Source organism: Misgurnus anguillicaudatus, chromosome 8 (genome assembly GCF_027580225.2).
Source record: "Misgurnus anguillicaudatus chromosome 8, ASM2758022v2, whole genome shotgun sequence".
Taxonomy (NCBI): Eukaryota; Metazoa; Chordata; class Actinopteri; order Cypriniformes; family Cobitidae; genus Misgurnus; species Misgurnus anguillicaudatus.
The window spans coordinates 37,888,741-37,914,040 of NC_073344.2; the positions used below are offsets into that span (position 1 = coordinate 37,888,741).

Sequence of the window (25,300 nt, forward strand, 5' to 3'; positions counted from 1 at the left end):
CATCAGGTGGATAAGAAGACGTCTCCCTCTGGTGGAAAAACTGCAAACAGCTCGTTTGTGTTAATCCTATGGTGACGTCAAATGTGTGCGACACTGCCGTCACACTGGCGCGCGTTGAATCATCACCTTGCGGTGGTTTTTAAAGTAACGAGACAAATTAAATAGATCACATATGTCGGTATATCACGACGAGGTTGAAATTGAAGATTTTGAATATGACGAAGAAACAGAAACGTATTATTTTCCCTGCCCTTGTGGGGACAGATTCGCCATAACGAAGGTAAGCAACATCATAAGAACCATAAGTTCACAAATCACTTATCTGTAAGAATATTTGAGTTTTTTATATCGTTATAATTAATGTTGTTAATTTAAAAGTTAACGTTGGAGTTACAATGTATAAACTTAAACAGTGAGGGTGATTTAAGTATGACTTTAAGGCAAAAATCTTTGGATGAGTATACTGAACAATATTTAGTTATTTCAGATAAAAAAATGTTTTATAAGGAGTTAAATTCTAATGTTTTGCAGGAGGATTTAGAAAATGGTGAAGAAGTTGCCACCTGTCCAAGCTGCTCATTAATAGTGAAAGTAATTTATGATAAGGTATGTAAAGTATACTTTAATGTGAAAGTTCATACAATTAAGATTCATTTAGACATACAAGCTTTGACTTTGCTGTTTGCACCAATTTATTAATAATGACTGAGAAAAACAGAGACCAAAGGATTGTCAAAATGCTAGCAGTGTTGTCAGTACATCTATAGAATTTCTGTTTATTGAAAAGTTTCCCTGCTCACACCAACAAAATCCTTCTACCTTCAACCCAAGGAAATAAAAAACAACCTGTGGCAGCAGTTTAAAAGTAGTCAAATTCTAAGACTTGGATCATTGCATTTAAAGGAAAACATCATCATTTTTCTATATTTTAGTATGTTCTTACCTCAAATTAGACAAATTAATACATACCTATCTTTTTTCAATGCGTGCTATTAATCTTTGTACAGCGCATCGTGAATGTGTTAGCATTTAGCCTAGCCCCATTCATTCCTTAGGATGCAAACAGGAATAAATTTATAACCATCCAAAGTTCCCCATTTAAAGACTGTTCAAAGCGCTACAAAATAAGTGCTTTTCTGCCATACAATATAGTTCTATCTTTTTATCCGTTTAAAAAATTGACAAGTTTTTTTGTGCCACCATACTTACTCGTGTAACTACTCATGTAACAGTCTTTAAATAGGGAAAACATGGAAGTGTTTGTTGACTTCTAAATTCATCCCTGTTTGGATCCTAAGAAATGAATGGGACTAAGCTAAATGCTAACACATTCACAACACGCTGTACAAAGATTAAGTGCATGCATTGAAAAAAGTAGGGTATATATTAATTTGTCTAAGTTGAGGTAAGAACATAATAAAATATTGAAAAACGGTGGTGTTTTCCTTTAAAATAATTAATTTAAAACACGTTTTTATTAACTGTGATGTTTAATTTGATGTATTTGTCAGGTTAAATAGTAGAATGTTTAAAGTAATTTTGAATTATATGTAAAATATACAATTTCTTTGTTGCAGGATCAGTTTATGTGTGGAGAAGTAATTGAAGCAACAAAATCAGAAAGAAAAGTGGAGCTGGCTCAGAGCTGAGATATCATTCTGACTTTCACCTAATGTTGACCTCTGATACCTGATAGAATGGATCTGATACACAGGCGTCTCATTTCATACCGTTACTCACTGTGTTTTGCAAATATTTTTGTAAGAAACACTGCCTGTACCTAATGGACTTGACACTTTTAGCGCAAATATGTTGCACATGAATTACTATTCTGTTAGTTATTTATTTTATAAAGGCCTTTTTTAAAATATGCTTTCTGTTTTTATTTGAAAATAAATATGGGGGAATTTGAAACATTTGGAAATTAATTGTATATTTTGCATATCTTTAAAGATTGTCATTGTGGTAAAATATGGTCAGTGCAATGGTCTCTCCTGTCATTGTGGACCTTTGCTGTCATCCAAGGCATTGTCATCATTGCAGGGCCCTGGTTGATCTCTGAAGTGTTCCCTTTGTTGTTGTGCAAGACTGGCTGCCAATCTTTATAAACCTTCTGCTCAATGCATGCAAGTGAACAGCCCATTTTATACAATTTTACTCAATTTTTAGCTATTTTCCTTGATCTATCATTATGGAATATTTAGCTGAAAAAATACATAAGACACTGCATGTTTTAATTAAATCGTAAACAAAACCCAACTCGCCCAACTAACTGTTAAAAGTTAGTATAAAACTACACCATGTTATGCTGAGACCTTTCCAAAAACCATTTAACCTCTAAAGCAAACTTTACAGTTATATGTTGTTTTGCTTCACGAACACCAGGGGGCGGTGCGTTTTCACTATTTACCTGAAAATTACACTATTATTATTATTATTGACGTAGAGTAAAACAGTAAATATGTTTGCCCTTCATGAAAATAATGCATTTATTAGGCAAATATCATTTGTAGCCATACTTTATAGTCTACATAGTAGCATGTGTGGTGAGATTTTATGGTGAGGCATGAAAACTTTTTATTTTAAAGAAAAGAAAATGTATAGCTCAAACAATTGCCTACAAGATTCCTATAGAAATGATTCCTGTGGTGATTGTGTTATGCTGTGGGCAGTTTGTCAGCCAGCAGCTATTTGGGATCTTATAAATATATGAATAATACGCATTGCACAATATTTGCTGCCATTAAAAAAATGGAACCTTGAAAGTTCATCCTTCAGCTGTAAATTTAGGCACCAGGTAAAAAGTCTGGCACAAAAAGGTTCAATATTCTTTAATGGCCAAGCAACAATCCTGATGTCAGTATATAAATAAAAATCTGTTTCATTATTGGAAATTTGTGGTGCACATGAACTCTATTATGTAATGTTTGGCTGAAGAAATGACATTACTAATGAACAATGTGCAAATCTGGTGCATAAAAACCCCAAAATACCTAAAGTTGTTGTGCATTACTCTTTTTGTGTTACTGTAAATCAAATGGTAAAGTGTGGCACTAGCAACCATTGGGTTTGATTCCCATGGAATGAATTAAATTAAACATGAACTGTATAATTTCAAATGCACTAAAATGCATTTTATTCATATTTAATTTTAATTCTCTGTGAATATTATATTAATGTTAAAAAACATTAACATTTCAAGTAGTACTTAAAATGAGATCGTATTATTACAAAAACATAGTTACCTACATGATAACTTAATTTTCCAATAAACATTTACATAAAAAATTATATGACAAAATAGGTCAAATGTTTTGAGAGAACAGATTTACCCTAACTTAAAGGAAAACACCACAGTTTTTCAATGTTTTACTGTGTTCTTGCCTCAACTTAGACAAATTAATGCATACCTATCTTTTTTCAATGCGTGCACTTTTGGTCTTTGTACAGGGCCTTGTGAATATGTTAGCATTTAGCCTAGCCCCATTCATTCCTATGGCTCCAAACAGGGATGAATTTAGAAGCCACCAAACACTTCCATGTTTTCCCTATTTAAAGACTGTCACATAAGTAGTTACACGAGTAAGGATGGTGGCACAAAATAAAAGTTTTGTTTGGAGCCATAGGAATGAATGGGGCTAGGCTAAATGTCAACACATTCAAGAAGCGCTGTACAAAGATTAAAAATGCACGCATTGAAAAAGATAGGTATGTTTTAATTAATCTAAATTGATGTAAGAACATAGTAAAATATTGATAAACGGTGGTGTTTTCTTTTAAGTTTAATGGATAGTTCACTTTTTTAGTTTAATTACCTAAAAAACAATATTAAATGTAATCTCTCAAAAGTAACATTCTAAAATGCTATGATGTTAGAAATAAGACATTGCTAGGTCAACCGAATATATTCTTTATACGTTGCATTCTTTATCTTCACCAATTACAAATTGTCTTTCATTGATTCCCTGTCATCTAAAATGTTGTTTTGGGCCCTGACAGCAGCCAGCTGTGGTGTGTGTGTAGAGGTTTGCTGTCCTTCAGATGTTATTGAAAGGCCCATTACTATGACCGAAGCTTCCCTCATGAGCCAGCATCATGAATACTGCACTCAATCAATAGTAGTTAAACTATGTTTTTTAGTCGATCAGGGACATGGGCTGCTAGCCACACACACTTCCTTCAGTAATGAAAGAATGTCTGTTAATGATAGCCAAGGTCAAGGATATTCCCTGTTCATGACATAAAGCACATGTTCATGTAAAAGAATGAACAATATCTATTAATCATGTGACCTCTCGGCACCTGCTTGGCATATTTACTGTTTTCCCAATGACACATTAATCAAACTACAAACACATCCAAAACTATACTCCTAATCCTGTACAAACTGAAAAACGCAAGGCAACCAGAATTTTTTTTAAATAATATTTTAATTTGTTATTTTATAATATGCATATATAGGAAACAATACAGTAAAGCAAAACAAACTAAATGTTAAATAGTATAATTTGCATCCATTGATTGAAATTTCTTTATTTTCAAATAATTATTCAAAATGAAATAATTTTTATACTAAAAATAGCACTTTTGCATCTTTACAAACTAGTTTCAAAACTGTTAACTGCTAATATTAAACAAATAATTATATAGCAATATCGTATTTAAGAGCAATCATGATATATATAAAACAGATCTATATAAAAAGATAATTCACACATGATTTTTAAGTACATGAAAAATATTTACAAGACGTTTTATTCATGTTTTGCGGACCTGACACATCATGGTATTGTTTAAATAAGATTTTGTTGCGTGTAACACAATGTAATATCACACTAAACAGTGAATGATGGTTGGTCATCTTTCTGTTAGACTCAGAAACATCTGAGTGTCTTTTCTTCCAAATAACTGCTGATATATATCGGCCAATGCAATACTCTCAGCTATCACTTGTGGGAATTAAATTCAATATCTTTATTTATATCACTTATTAAAGGTGCAGTGTGTAATTTTTAGAAGGATCTCTTGACAGAAATGCAAAATAATATACAAAGCTAAATTATCAGGGGTGTATAAAGACCTTTCATAATGAAGCGTTATTTGTTTATTACCTTAGAATGAGATGTTTTTATCTACATACACAGAGGGTCCCCTTACATGGAAGCCGCCATTTTGTGCAGCCATGTTTCTACAGAAGCCCTTAACTCTTTCACTGCCAGCGTTTTTTTTAAAAGTTGCCAGCCAGCGCCAGCGTTTTTCATGATTTTCAGTTTAATGCCTTCCAGAAAATGTTCTTCTTTAAATATATAAACATACAATATAACAAATGAAAGAACAGACCCTCTGCTTTCAAAAAAAAAAAAACGTTTCATCCTACCTTCAGTGGTTCTTTTGTAATCAGCTTTTGAATATGGGTAGGTTTCTTCAAAAGAGTTGAAAGAGTTAACAGACAAACTTTTCTACTAAGTTGTCTCCAACGATGACATGTTTGTCCAGTGGCGGCTACCGTAGCTTCTCTATGTGTTTTTTTTAAAGCAAGAGGTGAGCAGTGGTCTGAGCCATTGGTTGCAATTCACAACCTCACCACTAGATGCCGCTAAAATTTACACACTGCACCTTTAAGACTAAAAATAGACTAAAATAAACTTCTTAATACTTTTTTGCTATTAATTTTAAAGTTTTGTACGAGACTGTATTGAGTCACTTGTTTTTGCTTTTACGGTGTTGGTGATGGACCTACCTAATGCAAAAAAAGACAAGACATGTTTCTTGGAACAGCACATTCTTTTTTTATTTTTGTACGGGTTACACAATTGTATCAGCTAATAATAATAATAATAATAATGCATTGTTGCAGTGTTTAATTCTATTCTATTCTATTCTATTCTATTCTATTCTATTCTATTCTATTCTATTCTATTCTATTGCATACGCTTCCTAGTCTTATAAACAAGCAGATTAAAACTTTTTATTTGTGCTCTTTAAAGTCCTTATTTCCGTTTTGACAACCCAGGTACACATTCCAAGCAAGTTGTCATCATTTCGATAAATAATTGAATCTTGTATGGTCGGTTGCGCGATGAATGTGCTCACCCAGGGCAGTCCAGCCCTGGCAGCAGTGACGTCACCGCGCGCTGGGTTGAGCAGGAGAGAGAGAGAGGCCGTTTCTCAGCCTTCGGAGGTGTCATTTGCAGGCTGCTTACGTCATCAAGACTGTCTTATTTCAGAATATCAACAATTTTAAAGTTGACTTTTATTCTTATTTAATCCTAAATTGTTGTGATATGCTTATAACTTGCGAATGTAATGCTCATTTAACTTAAATAAACCAGGCTTGATGACGTATGCAGCCTCCATATGCGACCTCCGGAGGCTGGAGCCTTCGGATTGAGAAACGGCCAGAGAGAAAGAGAGAGGGAGAGAGAGCGAATGTGTGAGCGCTGCGGCGGAGTTCCTATAGGGCCTGCGAGGAAAGAACTAGGAGGACAACGAGAAACAAGATTTCTTCTGAATGTGTCCACACCGGAGCTGATCGGTACAGTGGCCGTTTCCATCCACATTCTATCTGCCTCCCGATCTGCCGGAGTTAACCTGTAAAGGTAAGAAAGGACGAGCGCGTAAAGTTGCTGGGTGAGGGTGTGTGGCAGCTTCACGGGAGGAGGTTGATTCGGTGTATCGTGCTTGATTGTTATTAAGAGGTTTCGCGAGAAAAGTCGAGCCGAAAATGGAAAGGTTTATCTAAATCGCTTCTAAACCACAGAAGACTTCTAAAGTCACAAATGGTAATTTTATCTTCTTTTAAACTGCCACTGGTAAACACTGAATGAAGCTTTTGTGTACTCGCGCCACTACAATTGCAGCGAGGTTCATATCTTTACTCGAACATTCGCGAGTAAACATCGCAACGGTGTTGTCAAAACTGGTTTTGTTATAATATTGTGTTTGTTGTGTGTAATGTTGTGGTTTTGACGCTGTTGACTATAGTCGTGTCACAGATGTTGTCATTCTCTGCTCATGTATTCGTAAATGTTAATTTTGATTTTATCATCGTGAGATGTCATTTTTAGATTGCTTCGTCTTTCAGTCTAGCTTTCTTTTTAGTTGGTTACTCTACTCTTCTGAGATAGGGAGCAGACTCTATAACAGCTAATCTCATCCTTTTGACTAAAAGCCCCCTCATTGTCCACAACAATATTTAAAGACCCCCCACAATTTCTACCCAATAAAATAGAGCTTTGTTTAACTAGAAAGATAAATTGAAATAGCTAGAAAATAAATTGTGTTTTAGTTGTTTTAGATTATTTCTGGTCTTACTTTAAATAATTTTAAGTCATCTTGAGGTCCCCTTGGAGGTTTGTTTAGCCCCACAGTGCCCAAGGTCCCCTGGTTAAGATACACCGCGTTATAGCTTTCTAGGAACAGAATTGAACCAGTTGTAATGTATTGCACTTATATATACATAGTACCCTGGTCCTATTTTCTCTGTATTTTGTTGTGAGTAATGTAAATCCTGTTGATCATACATGGATTATTTAGTTAATATTGTAGAATTTAGGTAGTAAGAGTCAGATTTCCCCATTTCTCAGTTAGCATTGAAGGGGAATGTTGTTTAGGATGTTGTCAGCCTTCCCAGACACTCTCCTTTGCAGATGAGAATTGATTTTATTTCAGTCCATGGTTTTAATGTGCTTCTTGTGTATTCATGTATTAAGTAACAGCATGTTGTCACTTATCACTTCATTAAAGGTTATGGATCTTAGAATGTCTTTTAATGGGAACTTCACTTTGGCCCATTACAGCTGTGTTGGATCTCACCCTTTTTTCTTTTTTTTTTTTTTGCAAAAATACTGTGTTTGTTGCCCAACAGAGAGATACGTATAATTGTCAGTGTGCTCTTTGGTGGAGGGGGTGTGTGAAAATAATTATGCTCCCACACTTTTCTGATGCTTGTTACTGTTTTATCCCTCAGCTGGGAAAAGCACTGCCAAAAATAACATCCTCTCCCCAAATCTGAACCCGGGAATCTCTTCCCTGTTGGGATGTATTGACTGATCATGAATTAGCATTTCAAAGCCTTTGCTATTGATTGATGAATAAATAAATATAAATATTGATATATTATATAAATATAATAATTGAGTTATTATGCTCCTAAATGTGTGTGTGACAGAGGGCACCAGAAATTAAAGGCGGAGTCCACGATGTTTGAAAAACGCGTTGGAAAAGGAGACGGGCCGACTACCAAAACACACTTATAGCCAATCAAATCAAATCAAATGCCGGGTTGCGTATGTGTGGGGCGGGTCTATCAACAGAAGGTCCAGATTCTATTGGGGTAGGGGCGTTTTTGTTTAGGTGATTTCAAATATCAACATTGGCTTTCAAATATCATGGACTCCGCCTTTAAACAATGTAGCAAAATAGATTTCCACTTTGCAAAGGTTATTAAGCTAATATTTTCACTTTAGTGACCATTATTTCCACCTTGGCCAATTTTTCCCGTATTATTATTTCTCATTTTCCCGCTATACTCTGCATTCTGTGTTATTAAAACTTTGCCTTGCGAATTGCAGCGTGAACATGATAGCTGTAAATCGTAGGTTATATCATCATTAGGAAAAGTCTTTACAGACTTCCCCCCATGCAGCGCCGAACAGAACAGTTATCCGCTCAGCATGGATGATGCATATTTTATTAACAGTCTGGGAAAATGTAGCATCTCAATATTTCATCAGCGCACAGCTTGTCATTAGTGCCAGGAAAAAGTATGGGTTTCCAAATATAGGCTCTGTTGAAATTTACCAAGAGACGGACGAATTACAAAAGTTTTGCCTCCTTGTTGACAGGACATTAAAACTCTATAATGGAAGAAAATGCCTTTTTAAAACTTTGGGTACTTTTTTATGAAAATATTGGAATGCCACATAAAGGACTGTTTTCTGATTTTTAATTTTTAATAGTGTATGTATGCTGTTGTATATGCATGGTGTGGTAGATTACGCAATGCGCGACTGTCATTTCTGACATTGTTTAAAGGCATGTTCGGGAATGCTGACAGTGGACTTTGTTTAGGCAGCCTCCTTCATTCCAGAGTACCTGACACAGCCAGCATAGTATGTTATGGCAAAGGCAGCTTACATAAAAATGTGTTTAAAGGTGAATGGTGTTTTTTCTTTTGTCCAGAGACAACTATAAACCCATTTGTAGGGTGACTCCTTGGCATTTTCAAAACACTGTTTAACCTCCTAAGACACAAGCTTTGGTTCGGCTTGCATTTTAGATTTCTTCCAGCTATTTGGGGTTAGAAAGAACCAATAAATGAAGAATAAATTAAATAAATGAAGGTTCCAAAATGCGATAAACGGCAAAAACGCAATTTTTAAACAAAACTAGCTACCGGCAAAATTGGTATTGTATCTAATCATTATTAAAAAGTAAATTCTTCATTTTACACAAAATCCGATATCTGCCGTATTATTCTGTTTTCTTTTCTCCCTTTTTTCCCAAAACGCAATAAACGTCAGTCCTCCTTCTTTGCAGAATGCAATAAATCCACTCAACAAATCACTGCGCACCATTCCACGCATTGTAATCAACAATGGCGGCGCTTTGTATACACACGGAATCCTAGTTTTCTTCATCTACTTTGTAGTTCGTGATCAACAAACAAACAAACAAACAAAAAAATTTGATGCCATTGATAAACCTATGGTGTTTTTTTGTGGCGGAAAAGAAACGTAAGCCATCAAAATCTAATAATGTTAATTTCTGTGAGAAGCACTCGGGCGAAGGAAAAATGCCAGCTGTTGCTTGTTCTCACACTACAGCATCAAGCTTTTATCATGCTAACACATTGACCCTCAGGGGATTTTATGAAAAACTTAACATTATTTTACGGAAAGTCAACGAAAATCGAGCAGGACCAAAACATTTGATCGCTGTCAAAAAAGTTCAACGACAACGTCCCAAGGATGACAGCAGCAATGACAGTGTTCTGACAAAAAACCTATTAGAACCTAAAGATGCTATGTGAAAGTTTGAAACAAAAAAATTGTGGTTTTCATTTTGTCACTTTCGTGGTATAGAAAACACGTTTTTACCGAAATTAGTCAAAATGGATTTATTGCATTTTGGAAACAAACTCTTGAAATAAAATAACCAAATAATTTTCTTCGAACATGAAGCAGTGTAAGTGTGCACATTTGTGTACAACAGGTTCTTGTTACACAGAATTAAGTATAATGGTGCAGACCAGGTCTTATGCTGAGTTTCAGGTGTCAAAATCACGTCTACCGTGCGTGGTTTGCCGCTTGAACAATTTGGATGCATTCGCTCGTATAGAGCGGAGTAGACGCGTGGAAAAAGCAAGCATTTGACGCGCGTCAGAGGCAAACTCCGCTTTTTGTTGGAGGGGCAAGTGCTATGCGGATGTCTGTTTGCAAGATGACTTATGTTGATTGTACATTTATCAAGAGAGCTACTAGTTTGTATTTTGTAACCTTACTGTAGGGGGAAAATAAACAGGGAGAAAAACGTTCAAAAGTGAAGTGTGTATTACAACTTACCAGGTTGCCCAAAGTCCTTACTGACACTCTTCCAAGCGAGGTCCTTTTTATTCCTGTCTCCTCTATAGAAATAAGAACTTGTGTCGTATAGCTCCGGGTGACTGCTTACGGACAATATCAAGCGTTGGTTGAGTGAGTGACTCCGAGCAGGGCTGCCACCACAGCAGCAGGCAGGATCCTGATTGGTTAACGAGGAGCGAAATTCCGCCAAAGTTCAAATTTTTCAACTCTGGTGTCAGCTGCAAATTCGCGTGAACCGCAAAATGCACAAAAGCACCATTCGCGCGTATCGAGCACAACGCTCAATTCGCGCCTTTCGCGCAAGCTCCACGCGTGAATGAGTCGGAAACGCGTCTTCCGTGCCGCGCCGAACGCCTCTTCCGCGCAGCCGGACCTCCTGACGCGCGTCAACGCGTCTTAACATTGAAATCACTCGCGCTTCACGCCTCTACCGCGGTTGGTGTAAACGCAGCATTAGGAGGTTAATATTTGCTCAACTTACTATGGCTCAGCCAATTTGAGGCAGGCCCATCTGTTTGGCTGAACAAAGGCAGATGGGGCATGGGGATAGAAAGCTAGCATTTCAAAGCTTAGCTAGAGTTTTGTCTGTTTATTGGCAAAATGCTTGCTTTAGTCATTGTGGGAGCTAAAGCAATAATATATAGACCAGCGATCAATGGTCCTGCATGACAGAAAGTGGCCAATGAGGACAAATGAGATACTGTATTATCCCAGCTGAATGGTGCAGCCCATCACAGACCCAGACGTTTGAGCACAGAATATGGACCAAGTAACACAATGATCTTCTCGGTTTACGTGCAAGTGTAATCATTTCCCATGTTTGGAGCATGTGTCAAGCCTGTGGATCACGCCTCAAGCTGAACAGGCTAGGTCAAGCAGCCCAGAAAGATTCATCACTTCCTCTGTTACAAAACAGTGAAAAGTGATGATGTGATTTATTTTAGTTTCTATATCTAGTTTTATATATTTATTATAGTTCCAGCTCCTATATCGCGTGTGTTGCTATACAGTGTTTCCCCCAGACTTAGTTAGTGACACATCCTCCAGGGGATGGATGAAAATGGGTAACTACTATTGGTTCAGGTCGGTCATTTTTTGTATGCGAGGAGAGGGGTGTAAAAAGACATTCTGTTTGACCATAAAACAGCCCGTCAAACAAAATTATAGCTTGTCATCTTTTGCTGGCTTTCTTTCACTCTTTTTCTCCACAGATGTGAAGTGGCAGGCTATTGACTCTCTAAATGACTTTATTAAGTCAGGTGACCTTAGCTGCCTTTTTTGAAACCAGACAAGAGTGTGACATCCTTCCTGTCTTGATGATGTTTAAAGACTTGATGATAGAGGGTCCAGTCCGTTTAACTGATGCTGTTAATAATGCTGGATCTCCACTGATTCTTGCAATGTTTAAAAGCTTTGAATCAGAATCTTAAAATCAGAAATTTTAATTTGGCTTTGCCTGAGGTGCTATGCAGTTGTATCAGTGATGTAGGTGTTAATACACTTAATGGTACAGTAACATACTATTGTGAAAAAGGGTGCGTATGCACTTGTGATTGATGTGTGAAAAGATGTTTCCTAGCTCTGTTGAAGCAGTTTTTTCTCAGTCAAATTGACAGATTGAGAGATGACCAAAGTTCACTGTATAGTGCAAATATACGTCGTATAAACTTTCCAAATTTGTTTACCTGTTTTGGTTATGAAAACAATAATATGGGCTTGGTTGCATCAGTTAACAATCAACATTGCTAATTAATTTAAATTGAATGTAGACTTATATTTATATTTACATATTAATACCAATACTTAAAAACACTATAACACCCTTATCAATCCCCGTTTTATTAATTTCTATTAAAGCTGCGGTCGGCAACTTTTTTGATGTTGGATTGAACGCAGTGTGTTGGATTGTGTTGGATTGAACGCAGCGTGATGTTGGAGAAAACATTCACTATCAAACTTCCGATTCCTAGGTTAACAACCAGAGCTAGGAAAACAACTAATGAAAAGAAGGAAACAAAGATAGAAAGCGACCGTGCCCGTAATAAAACTAGGATCAATATCGGACCGGCATTTGAAATGTGAAGGATTTTACGAGATTTTAAAGGGTTCAAGCTGGATAAGCTTGCTTAGTATGCGTTAATAGGTGAAGATAATACTGGTGCACACGCACTGACGAGGACGAGCTTGAAGGGAGGTTGCCCGGTGGTAGTGGGGGAGGGGCATAAAATTGTAAACAATTGAAATCGGCTCAATCCTCCAGAGTTGCCGAAGGCAGCTTTAACTGCTGTTCTGCTATTATTAGTATAAACAACTCATCAGACATTGTGTAATGGTGGTTTTGTGTGGGTGACTCGAGTTGGAGTTATTTTTTAACCCCAACCCTTTTTCAGCTCCTCGTCTCTTATTTAACTCCCCTGTCTGTATCAAAAGACAAAAATCTAAAAAAATATATAATTATTCAAAGAAAGAACGGGGTTTGCCTTGAAAACTCACTTGGCTTTAAAGAGCACCAATTATCCAATTCACGATTTTACATTTCCTTTGGTGTTTGTGAATTAGTACATGTTAACGATATGCAAAAGGTACGAATCCCAAAGTAAACGATGACGCGATTTATGATTTCTAACTTAAATATCTGCTTGGACTACAACAAACACATGGACCGTTGACTTCCTTGGTCATTATCAATTCCACTCGCTTCTGACTCACAGCCTGCAGGTAGCCTATGTTTTCTAGGGGTGTCACGATTCTTCAAATTCGATTACATTTTCGATTCTAAGGTCACGATTCGATTCAATTCTCGATTTTTTTTTTAAGACCAAAAATGCTATGCCATTAATATTTATTATTATTATAGTTTCACATTAACATGCACATTGTGTGATTTTCGCTGAGAAGTTTTTACCCCGCCTGGCAAGCCGACCAGACGTGACATGGGGGCGTGGCAGCATCGACGATCCCATTTTTTAATTCGAAGTTCGAGGTTGTGACTTAATTTCAATAGATTTCGATTACGATTTAAAATCGAAATCGTGACACCCTTAATGTTTTTATATTTAAATAATTTACTACAGGCTAAACCATGATTTAAACACAAGTTTTGAGCAGTTCAGAGTAGCGCTTGTTGTTTGTCATTTCTATGATCACAAATGCAGACATGGTTTTAATGTTTTAATATCCTTATCTTATCAATCTGTTTCGTTTTGCTTAAGCCGCGCTGGTAAAGCTTGTTCATCTGCATTTTCTGGATCAGATTTGGCCTGTATTGATAAGGTAGTAAAGATGATATTAACTTCTGTCAGCATTGCATTGTGAGCTAATCTTCCAAACATGGTAAGGTGCATGCATCACATTTCCGGCTGACGTCAGAGGTATTCAGGCACAACATTCTGGTGAGCTGACACACGCTTTTCAGAACGATGAGCTTTGTACAAAATAAAAGCGTTTCAGGGAGGCAGGGCATAGAGCAACAATGATGTATGGTATGGGGAAAATAATGTGTTTTTTAACCATAAACCACGCTAACACATTGTATTACACCAAATACACAAAATAACGTTGTTTTTAGCAACATAATAGAGGCTTTTTAAAACTCATTATTACAATGCCATAGCCGGAATGTTTTTTTTATACTATAATTAATACTGAATGAAGTATGCAAAATATGAAGACTTACATAGTGAACGTGTGTTTGTGACTGTTGATATCCATCTGCTTATGGACAGAATCAAAGAACAAGACAGGAACATAATGTTGATGGATTTCGTTCTGATCATTGCGACTCAAGTATACCAGCCAGCATTTGAAGTGGAATAAAAGTTCATCAAAGTTGTCCTACGACAAGAATATGGATTGGGTATCGGTTTTAAGACAAATTTTATGAAAATATTTAATCCACTTTAAATGTTGAATAGTGTAGTTTAAGCAATTCACTGCAAGCTTCATGACTCATACTGCTAAACAAACATAATTATTTTCTTTTCTATTTCCCTCCTCAGGCGTGTTTTTACTCTATTTTTACTTTCTTAGACCAGACTAGAGCAGAAAAGAGTCTGGTACTGAATCATTCTGCTGTTCCTCTATATGGCTTATTTTAAGGCAGTTGATGACTTCATTCACATTACGAATTCATAAAATGCAAATTAGCTATCATTTCACAGATAATACATCTTGTCATCCATTCACAGTTTTATTCTTGGATCGCCCTTATGCTTGCTTACTCATTCTGTATGGTTAGCCAAACTTTTACACGTTTGCACTTCAATTGAAGTCCTGTCATGGACTTTTATTTTTTCAATTCTAAATCAAGTCTGTTCTGTGCTTGGTTTCTTGTCCGATATCTCTTTACAGTTACGAATGTCTATGTCAATGTGAGTAAATTTCAACTGCAGAACAGACTTGCTTAAACCTGTACTGAACTGCAACATCTCTTGTTTTTCGTAGTTGCGGTGCGAGTTCTCAATTGTTCTATCATTATCATTATAGTTAATAATGAAAGCTCTTTTCTGATCGCACAGGAAACAGAAAAGTGGGAGGAAGCCTGCAAACCGCATTTTGTCTTCAGAATGAGTGTGGCACATCAGATGCAAGTTAAATTTATGTGTGTGGGATTCATAAAGCTATTGACCTAACCATCAATTGTACATTGTTAATGTTATTGGCTCCGACCCTTCCTTTCAACATTCTCTTCAACATTCTCTTCTATTCAATTCAATTCAATTCAATTTTATTTATATAGCGCTTTTCACAATACTCAATTCTCTGTGTATTCACACTTTTGTTCTCACCGAAACTTGCGCAACACCTTGAGTTGTTGATGTGTCAAAACAATGTGGAGGCATGGGATTAAGGTTGTTGTTGTACTAATTTCCTTTCTTAATTAATATTTGTGTCTTCTCTTAGTGGCCAGCTCAGTAGTCAATGAATTCTTACTTGCCTCTGTAATCTAACAGTGCTTTTTGGTTGTATCATCCCCTTCAGTATCTGTTCGATCTTGAACTTTCAATATGCAAAAAAGAAAAGTGTAAAGCAGTTACCGAAAACCTAACTGCTGACGGCAATCTTTCCCACCTGCCTGAGTAAGCAGCTTGTTTGAAATGTGTCCTGCTTTAGAAATTTGCAATTTAAATAAAATGTTTGTATTGTTTTTACCAGGTCACAGACAACCATAAATTGTATTTTTACTCAATGACAATTTAATATTAAAATCTTATCAGTTAACATTTAAAGGCGGAGTCCACGATGTTTGAAAAACGCGTTGGAAAAGGAGACGGGCCGGCTACCAAAACACACTTATAGCCAATCAAATCAAATCAAATGCCGGGTTGCGTATGTGTGGGGCGGGTCTATCAACAGAAGGTCCAGATTCTATTGGGGTAGGGGCATGTTTGTTTAGGCGATTTCAAATATCAACATTGGCTTTCAAACATCATGGACTCCGCCTTTAATGTTCGGTTAACAAGCTGTGGTTGTCGGTCAGGAAAATTAACTGAAATGAACATCCCTACATCTAATAGTTCAAACGTCATCATTTTGTTGGCCTGCTTGCTTGAGTTGGGTCGTGGCTGATGCAGAATTAGGTAGAAGTCAAAATTTAGCCCATAATGTATTTCAGATATCTCTATATCTGCTCCTTATGTAAGTGTGGTATTGATAGTTTTCAGTCACGTGTCCCACCAGGGGCATTGGAGAGCAAGAAAGCGGCAGTTTACATTGGACTCTTCATAGAGAGGCAGCACAAGCCAACCAATTTCCATCTGTTTCAAGCAATGAATATTTAAATGACCTCTTAACACAAGTTTTCGGCATTGGGATATATACAGGACCCGATTGTGTATTTTATAGTCAATAAAACAACCAGATTCCTGCCAGACCTCAACTTTGGTGATGTTTACATATATTTCGTGGAAAATTATCGCGTTGCTTGCTCTAGATTACTCTTGGGATTTAACTTCATGTCATGCAAATTTTTCGCTCGAGTTGAATATTTTCAACTTGGGCAAAGACACATTTGAGGTGAATAGCGAGTGTTTTCACGGCAAACGCACCACCCATATCGCCCCACGCGAGGACGCCTCTGATCGCGTCTTTGCATTGACTTTGTAGGTAATCTAGTCACGCAAATTGTTGAACTCGCATCTGGTGTAAACCCACAGTTACACTGCCACCAGGAATACATTTATGTTCCTTAGATGCAGACACGGATAGTTTGGTGGTTAATATTAACTTACGTTAACTAAATTCTGAAGATTACATTTTTTTAAATGTTATTCATTCATATAATGTCAATTTTATATTGAACATTAAACAATGATATTTCTTTAAATATTCTATACATAGTTCAAATTAATAGCATTTTCTTGATCCCCTTTGATTGACAGGATATTTCGGCCATGGCCATTAGCTGTTTGTAAACTGTCGTCCGATAGCTGATAGTGTGAAAAATAGCTTTTTTATCAGCCAATATCCAAAGTTTCCACGGGTCCTTGAAATCCTTGAAAGTTTGTGAATCTGGGGGAAAAAATTTAAGGCCCTGGGAAGTTTTTGAAAATATACAGGTCATTAAAAGTGCTTGAATCTATTTTATGCAAGAAATTATCTGGAAAAAATCCATATAGTTACCTGTGTAGTGTAGGATAAAATCATACAATTCTAGACTTTTTAAGCACACTTGCTAAACTGTTCCCTTTAAATGCTTATATATCTTCGGTATGCAAATGTTGATTCATACCAAAATGCTTTTTTGCATAGTTGTGTTTAACAAATGAGAACGTCTCGGGTTACGTATGTAACTGTTGTTCCTGAGAAGGGAACGAGATGCTGCATCTCCCTTGCCATACTTCCTCCATCCCTGTAACGCCGTCTTTGGCAATATTTCATATAGCAATATACTTCCTGGCTCCTGCATCACCCTGTCTTTTACGTTAAGTTTCACCATTGGTTGAATTTGACATACACATTTAGATGCACTTACCCCTTGGAGGCGCCCCAAAGTGTCACCACAGTGATGCAGCGTGAGTTTCCTTTAAAGGGAACTGTAACAATGTATCTTATAAGGTAACACGATGTAACCTTGCTCTCACTGGAACATTTAGTCCTTGAATTTAAGGGTATTGGACCTGGAAAGTCATTGAAAGGCCCTTGAATTTGAAGTTAACTAAAGTGTGGGAACCCTGAATATCGTTTATTGGCCGATATATTGATATCTCTAGTTATGTTAATATTATACCATATTTTATTGTTAAATATAATTCTAATAAAGGTGCAAAAGGGATTAGCAGATATTGCATTTTCACTCTTTTTACATCACTTTTGCATTTTCAAATGACAACTATTTAGTTAACTTTAGCAAATGAATATATCCAGTGTTTACATGAGGTTACCTTTGATGAAGTGGTCACTTTAAATACAAGTAAATAATGATGGCTGCCATTGTTTCCCTTACTGGGAACAGAGGCACATACTTTTATAGCACAAAATTAACAAATTCCTCTTTTCTGGGTTTTTCTCTCTAACTGCATTCTATAGAAGCATACCCCAGCCTTGTCTCCTAGTTAGTGCATTTTATTGCACAACAGCTACTTGGTATTTAGGCTAAAAAAAGAAATTGCTCACTTTTTAACTTGAGAGAAACGGCAGATAGTGCTCCCTTGCGCTCCAGCCTGACGGTCCCCTAAGTGCGTGATGCCACATGAAAACTATCAATAGATTAGGTTGCATCATGGAAAGCTGAAAATTGCACTGGCCCTCTGACCTACCCTTAGGATTGTTATCCTATTATTCTGTAGGGAAACAAGTTAGTAGAATATAAGACAGAAAAGCCAGGCACTATGCCAAGGACAGTCAACATCTACATATTTTTTTAGAAAAAAAGCATAAAACCGATGCATGCAAATAAAAGTTGCCATCTGTAGAATATAGTTGCTAGGTTTCTACTTCTGGAGTTTTCTTCAGTCCTTATATGGTGTCTGACAAACCAGTTTTTCCAACTCGTGAGACATGTAAAAACAAACATGAGTTGTTTGTGGAGCTTACAATGTGCCAAGACATGTTTTCCTTAAATCTCTTCGTCCATGTTGTTTTTGTGGTGTATATGCACTCCATACAATTTGTACTGACTCCTATTGATCTAATAATAAAAAAGAAAGTATATTCATTTATTATTTTAAGTTTTATAACCTGTTTTGCATGTCTGAGTAGCACTGAGAGGATATCAGTGAACTTGGTATGTCTTTCTAAGGAAATCATTTGTTTAGTTTCCCCTGTTCTGTCTGGGGATCTGTAGAAGTGCTTGTATTTGTCTCCAATGCATTACTTTTATAGCAAATGTTTTTTTGCACATTTTTGGCACTACACTAGTTTTTTTGCTGTTGCTTTTATGCACTAGGGCCTGGTTTTTAAACATATACATTGTAAAAAATAATCAGTGAGCCACACATACTTTTATAATGACACTCTTGGGTGCCTCATTTAGCATTTCAAACTAGTCATAATGTATTCCCATCTGAATATTTTTTTTAAATGATCTTCTTTCGTGTTTCAACAACAAAAGTGGTCATGTTGGTTTCTAACAACACAAGGTTGAGTACATTACATATTACATATTCCGGTGAACTCTTAACTACTAAAATAGAGACTACACCTTTGTATCTAAAGGTACAAACTGGTACCTCAAAGTTACATATATACCTAAATGGTACATATTAGGACCTTTTTAAAGAGCCAATATTATGCTCATTTTACATTTGTAAAATATGTCTCAGGTGTGCCTAGAATGTGTCTGTGAAGTTTCAGCTGAAAACACCCCACAGAAAATTTGTTATAGCATGTCCAAAATGCCACTATTTCCCTACCATTAAATGCAAATGAGCTACTGCCTTCGGTTAAAAATAGATCTGATTTCTGTGAATACAGTCTGGGACTACAGTATATTTAGCCGTAGTAGTGCTACAACATACCAACAAACATATTTACAAAAGATTTTGGATAAAGTTAACCACTCAGTCAGTGGCTGTGGGGAGGGCTTTTTCAGTGTGACATCACATTAACAAGGGAATCAAAACAGCATGTCTAATAAGACTGCTTTGGTTTAATGGGGATAAAAAAGTGAAAAGTGTTTTTTTTTTTATTGTAGGGTGGTTGTGTTCACACATTGCTAACACACATTTATGTCCAAACATCTTGTAAAGGTTGATTTTGCAAAATATAGGCCCTTTTAGCGGTAAAGTCCCAATGACGACTTTTGTACCTTTTTTTTCTGAAAGTGAATATGTGCTATGTAGTCCTGTTGTAACTAATAGTCAACATTTGTACAATAAACGTTATTTCTAGGCTGTGATGGTAAAATGGTTAAATATCAAGAGATCAAATATTTTAATATTAAATATTAAAAATCAAATATCAAGATTTACCGTGGTTAAAAGAGTAACATCTAGCCTCACTGTCCTATATATAAACATAGTAATGTCTGTGTTAGGATTTTGTACAAAATTTGCTTTTAATACCTCTTTGGTGAAACCATCAAAATATGAGATGTATGGTACAAAATGGACAAAATACTAAACTTGCAAGATTGTATATTGGACAAAATAGTTTGGCAAAAAGGCAAACAGCAGCATATTAGGGAATCAGGTTGTATTAAAGATACAAAAAAATGCATAAAAACAAAAAGCTCATGGTAATAAAGCACACACTGACTATAATTTTATCTTTTTTTAATATTTGTTGATTTTTTTTATCTGGTAATACTTTGTAGTCATTCTCGTGGGCTATGGCTTTATAACTTTGTACATGTGTTGTGTATATAATTCTTTGCTAAGCCTCCTTAAATTCTTCTAAAAGCTAACTTTCAGTTTATACTCCAAACACAATTTTTAATCCATATTTAATAAAATATTTGAAAATAGAGAAAAATCTGGCCACATCTGTATATAGCTATAATGAAATTAAGTACACAACTGGAGAGAAACATAGAGGCGGAAGATAAACTGAAAATTGATTCCTGACAGCTGTATGGGTCCTCAGTGCCAAATACAGAGTGGTCTCAAATTTGAGTTCCACATAAATTTTTTCCCCCTCTGGAGCAGTTAATTAGATTGGGACAGATTTAGAGTGCTTTGTGCCGTTCCCCCCTAAGCGTTCTGCATGGTATTGTGGTGTCAATCAAATTTACCAGCTTCCCACTGCAGCTTTTAGTTTCTTGTTGGCTCAAGAGTGCCGTCGGGTTGAGCTGGGCTGTCTGCACCTGCGTCGTACGTCAGGATGGGAAAGGATGCATTTGCTCTTAATCATAGCCAAGACACTGCAGCTGGACCTGTTGGGAACTGCGGTTTGAACCAGCAGATTGCGAGCATAGAAGTTTAAGCTAGGGAAAAAGATTTTACATCCCGTGTGAATTAAGACCGTGGGATTTTGGAAAGAGGAACAGGGATGGAGGGAATAGAGAGAGATGGATACGAAAAAAGCCAAAAAAGAAATAAGAAGAACAAAGATACTCCAAACAACCATTGATTTCTGGAATATGTTAAAGCAGATAAAGAAGTCAGATGTCATAAAGTTCAAAGGTCATGGCTTCTTTAGAAACTTTGAAGTCCAAGATGAAAGGTTATAAGTACTATGCTGTAAGGTTTGACTTTAAGTATACTGTCAGGTTTTTTTATGCAGAAAAGCAAGATAATGATATGATAGGCTCACATTAGATAACACAATGCTTTTAAAGCAATTTTTAAGAATCTAGAGTACATTGGTAGTATTTATATATAAATATAAACGTATCTCTCTCAGGGGTTTTTCTCCTCCTAGGAGTTTACCCTCTGGACCAGCCAGAAGGGTTTTTCTCCGAGTTCGCCACCTTTGGCTTAACTTACTACTTTACTGTATACGTTATATTATTACTACACTCGCTTTTCTATGCTTTTCCTACATGTATTAAAGTAAAGCTGCTTTGAAACAATTAGCAATTGTGAAAAGCGCTATATAAATAAAATTGAATTGAATTGGTAACTTCAGAAACTATATATATGCTCTAAAATCTAGTTAGCTGCCTTGTTTTCTTCTTCACAATCAACAAATAACCTCATACTGATCTATTTACTACATACAGTATTGTGGTTTATACAACCACCTTTTCATGTGACATCATGTCGTAGAAGGCAAAAATTATACACAAATACATAACTAAAATGTACACACACACAGCACCAGCAGGCCTCTAGGGATTGTTTTAACATTGGCAATTTGTGGATTTGTTGCAGAATTAAATGTTGTGTGAAAGTCAGTGAGCTGGTAAACCTGAAACTCAACAGGGAGAGACATTATGTGCACGTCTGTTACCTTGTTAGTACACCAGTGGGCATGCACAGCATCATCATGTCTGCAAACAGAGGGAGAAAATGGAATTTTGTGCCAAATTATGCTTGACTTGTGTGTGTTGCTGAAATCACAAGTAGTTACATCTCTTACTTCCCACAGAGTAAAAAGGTTACAGCTGATTCGAATTTGTCATCCTGAAATACTCGGTTGCATTATTGAATGTCAGTAACTGGCTTCATCTTAGGCATAATAAACCCTTGGACCTAACCCGAACACTACAGCTTGTGTTTGTCAAAGATGTAGATCTTGTCAGCGGTTATTACTTGTCTTATTTGTTGTGTTTGTGTGGACAAGCTGTGCTTTGTAATAGTGCTTGTTGTAATCGTGTTGACAGTAAAAATAGAAGAGCAAAGAAAAGCTTCTTGCTATCATCTTTTTCCACTTATATATGAATCAAAGACAGTTTTCCCCTCTGGTAACAAGGAACTTTAAGCAATAAAATAACATGAAAGTAAAGCAACATGAAAGTACCATAAAAAATGACTTTGCGCTACATTCGTCTTAGTCATATAGTTGTGTGACAAACATCTCGAAAGTCAGTACTGAAACACTGAAAATCTCTCTCCTGTAGCATCACTGACATCCAACCTGGCACAATATGTCTATGTGCCAACTATGCATACAAGAATTAAAGATAAACGATTAATCGGTTTTGCCGATTAATCGGCGCAGATAGTTCATTGCCGATAGTTGTTCCAGGTTGCATCTGTTGCTTCATATCATTATGAAATCATTTATTTGCTGAATAGATGCTGCATTAGGAGAGAAACAACAGCAGGAACCCAAGTTTGTCGTCAAGGCTGAAATGACACTAATATTAGTACACTCTTAAAACAAATGTGTTAAAATAACACATCTTGTGTCTAATCATCTAATGTGTTGTCCTTAACTTAACACATCTCTCTGTTATTTTTGGAACAACACACTTTGTGTTGTTTTAACACATCTTGTGTTATCTCTTTTATTCATTTGAACACAAAATCAACACGAAATGACACATAATGTGTTAAAATTACACATAATGTGTTAAATAGTTTAACATAAAACAATGTGTTAACATTAACACATCCATTCTTAGAGTGTACAGTATAAATCCAACCCAAATGTTTTATGTTAAGTATTTTACAGAAGTATTCAAGTACTTCAAAACTTGTTAATATAATTCATATATTTTTTATATTTAATATATACATTTTCATGGTTCACTACTGTTGTCTTATTACTTTTCAGCTCTGTTTTACTTTGAGTGTTTTGTTTTTTATCCAGTATCTATTTAAAAAACTATCGGTCGATTAATCTGTTATCGGCAATATGGACCAACCTAGTTATCGGTATCGGTCAACCTGTAAGAATGCGATTAAATGAGATTTAGGAAAATAATGACTTTATTTTATTCTTTTAAGGACAATAATGTAGCTTATAGTACACTATATTCACTTTATTTAGACCGTTTGAGCGTCAACAACATAAATAAACTGCTATTGTTGACCAAACTTAACTTCCAGTAGACTTGCAAAGAATCAATAACAACAAGCAAAAATAAATAAATATACTAAATTATTTTTAATTATAAATAAATAAATTATCTTAGTTTCAATCATGACTAAACTGTATCACCTGTTATACTAAGTTAACATTACCAAGTAAAATTACACAGCAGCGATCCATGCTCATCATCTCCCCTCATCTTTAGAAAACCAAAGCATTTATTAAGTACTTGTTCCAGAGGTCAGTTTATCCACTAGCCAGACCGATAAATAAAGACAGACCAGAAGTTAACTTCAGGCCAGGTGAGTAACCATGGAAACGCACATGCGCTTAATTTGACCGTACACTCTAATTGGCCGTTCACACTTTAACTATAAAGATAACTATATAAGCATCTGAACCGCCAGACGATAGCGATAACTTCGATAGTTTGCTCATGCGTCGCAGTACTAGCGGAAATCATTTACCTGTAATGGCAGTAACTACTATTGTACATTTCCTTCGATAAAAACTTTTGCAATAGTTTTATATTGTTTACTATTGTAACTATGGTGTTGTGTTTACAGCTGCTATAGCCAAAAGATGTCTTCAGCACACTAAACATCGAATCTGGCGAATCATAACTGTTGGCGTTGTCAAATAGAATAAAAACATTACGTAGTCAGTTTCATTGCAATTGCAGGAACGCAGGAGGCAATTTTATGTTTGAACTTCAGCAATGAGCTTTCACGATGTCATCTGCCATTTCAAATATGTGATCACTTTAAATTCGTATAGATTTGCCGGCAGTGGTTTTGTGTTCATTAACTGAAAAAATAGCTTTGAAAGTGATCCCATCAGTATCATTTCTTAAAACATTTTAGAACACACACACGCATGCACGCACGCACGCACGCGCGCGCACACACACACACACACACACACACACATTCACATTCAAGGAAATTGATCATACCAGATTGAGTAAGTTTAAATATTTGTATATATGAAAAGAAATTAGTCATACAGGGATGAGTAAATCATTACAGATTTTGTTGTGTTCTGTCTCTGACTTCCTGTGTGTCACAGCTGGCCCATGTGGCCACACTCCCCTCCCCCTTTCTCTGTTTTTTTCTTCTTTCTTGATCCCTTCTTCTGCTTAGGGTCAAGGCTTTCCCAGGCATTTGGCTTTAAGAGTGACGAGTCCAATAGTTTAGCTTCACAAACTGAGCACTGAAAATATAAGACGAATACACTCATTAACAGAAATACATGCAAACATTTACCATGGTAAAATGCACAGTTTTGTCCTCTATTCCAGTTTTTCCCACTTGCCTAATCGCTGCCCCTCATCCCCACACAACTCACAATCCAACATTATATCTAACTGTGCAACCTTAATGCATGCACACACACACACACACACACCACAGTGTTTCCCATACATTGATTTACTTGTGGTGCGCGTCTCTCTGTCACATGACATTGAAAAGGTGGCAGTGCTTTAATGTCCGTTACTCCATATACTTTCTTTTTCGCGTAAACGTCATTAGTCACGGCTGATATAATGACAAAGAACACGACTGATCTAGTTATCATGACTTAATGAAAGGTTAGCATTAGTCTTTCACGTTTTCTTGATGTGCGAGCTTTCTCTCTTCAATGTAAATGTATGGTGATTTTGTTAGACGATGACGCATTTATAAATCTGAATTTTAGCAGCGGTTAAAGAAACAGCAGGTTACTGGTTCGTGTTTAGTCACTACTTTATAGTCTACTCATTTTATGTCTCACAACAGAACAGATAATATGTAAAAATAGCATTCAGTTGTGTTCAAATGCAGTATGATGTGACAGATCAAAAAGTAGAAGTGAAA

General features: G+C 36.2%; 2 protein-coding genes across 3 annotated transcripts in view; both read left to right on the forward strand.

Annotated features, from left to right (window-relative positions):
* The first annotated feature begins 61 nt into the window (after positions 1-61).
* On the forward strand, positions 62-1,868 carry dph3 (diphthamide biosynthesis 3). The gene is made up of 3 exons (XM_055214233.2): positions 62-280; positions 532-606; positions 1,578-1,868. Exons 1-3 carry the CDS (start codon positions 173-175, stop codon positions 1,647-1,649), a joined length of 255 nt encoding a protein of 84 aa, XP_055070208.1. The 5' UTR covers positions 62-172; the 3' UTR covers positions 1,650-1,868.
* Positions 1,869-6,395: 4,527 nt separating this feature from the next.
* Positions 6,396-25,300, forward strand: part of nck2b (NCK adaptor protein 2b) — a 41,757-nt gene continuing 22,852 nt past the window's right edge. The window contains exon 1 of one of the 2 annotated variants that reach the window (XM_055214226.2): positions 6,396-6,599. The gene's annotated coding sequence lies outside the window, so the exon portion shown is untranslated. Of the gene's footprint in view, positions 6,600-6,642; positions 6,783-25,300 lie in introns of those variants that run through there. The other variant, XM_055214227.2, reaches the window with a different exon arrangement.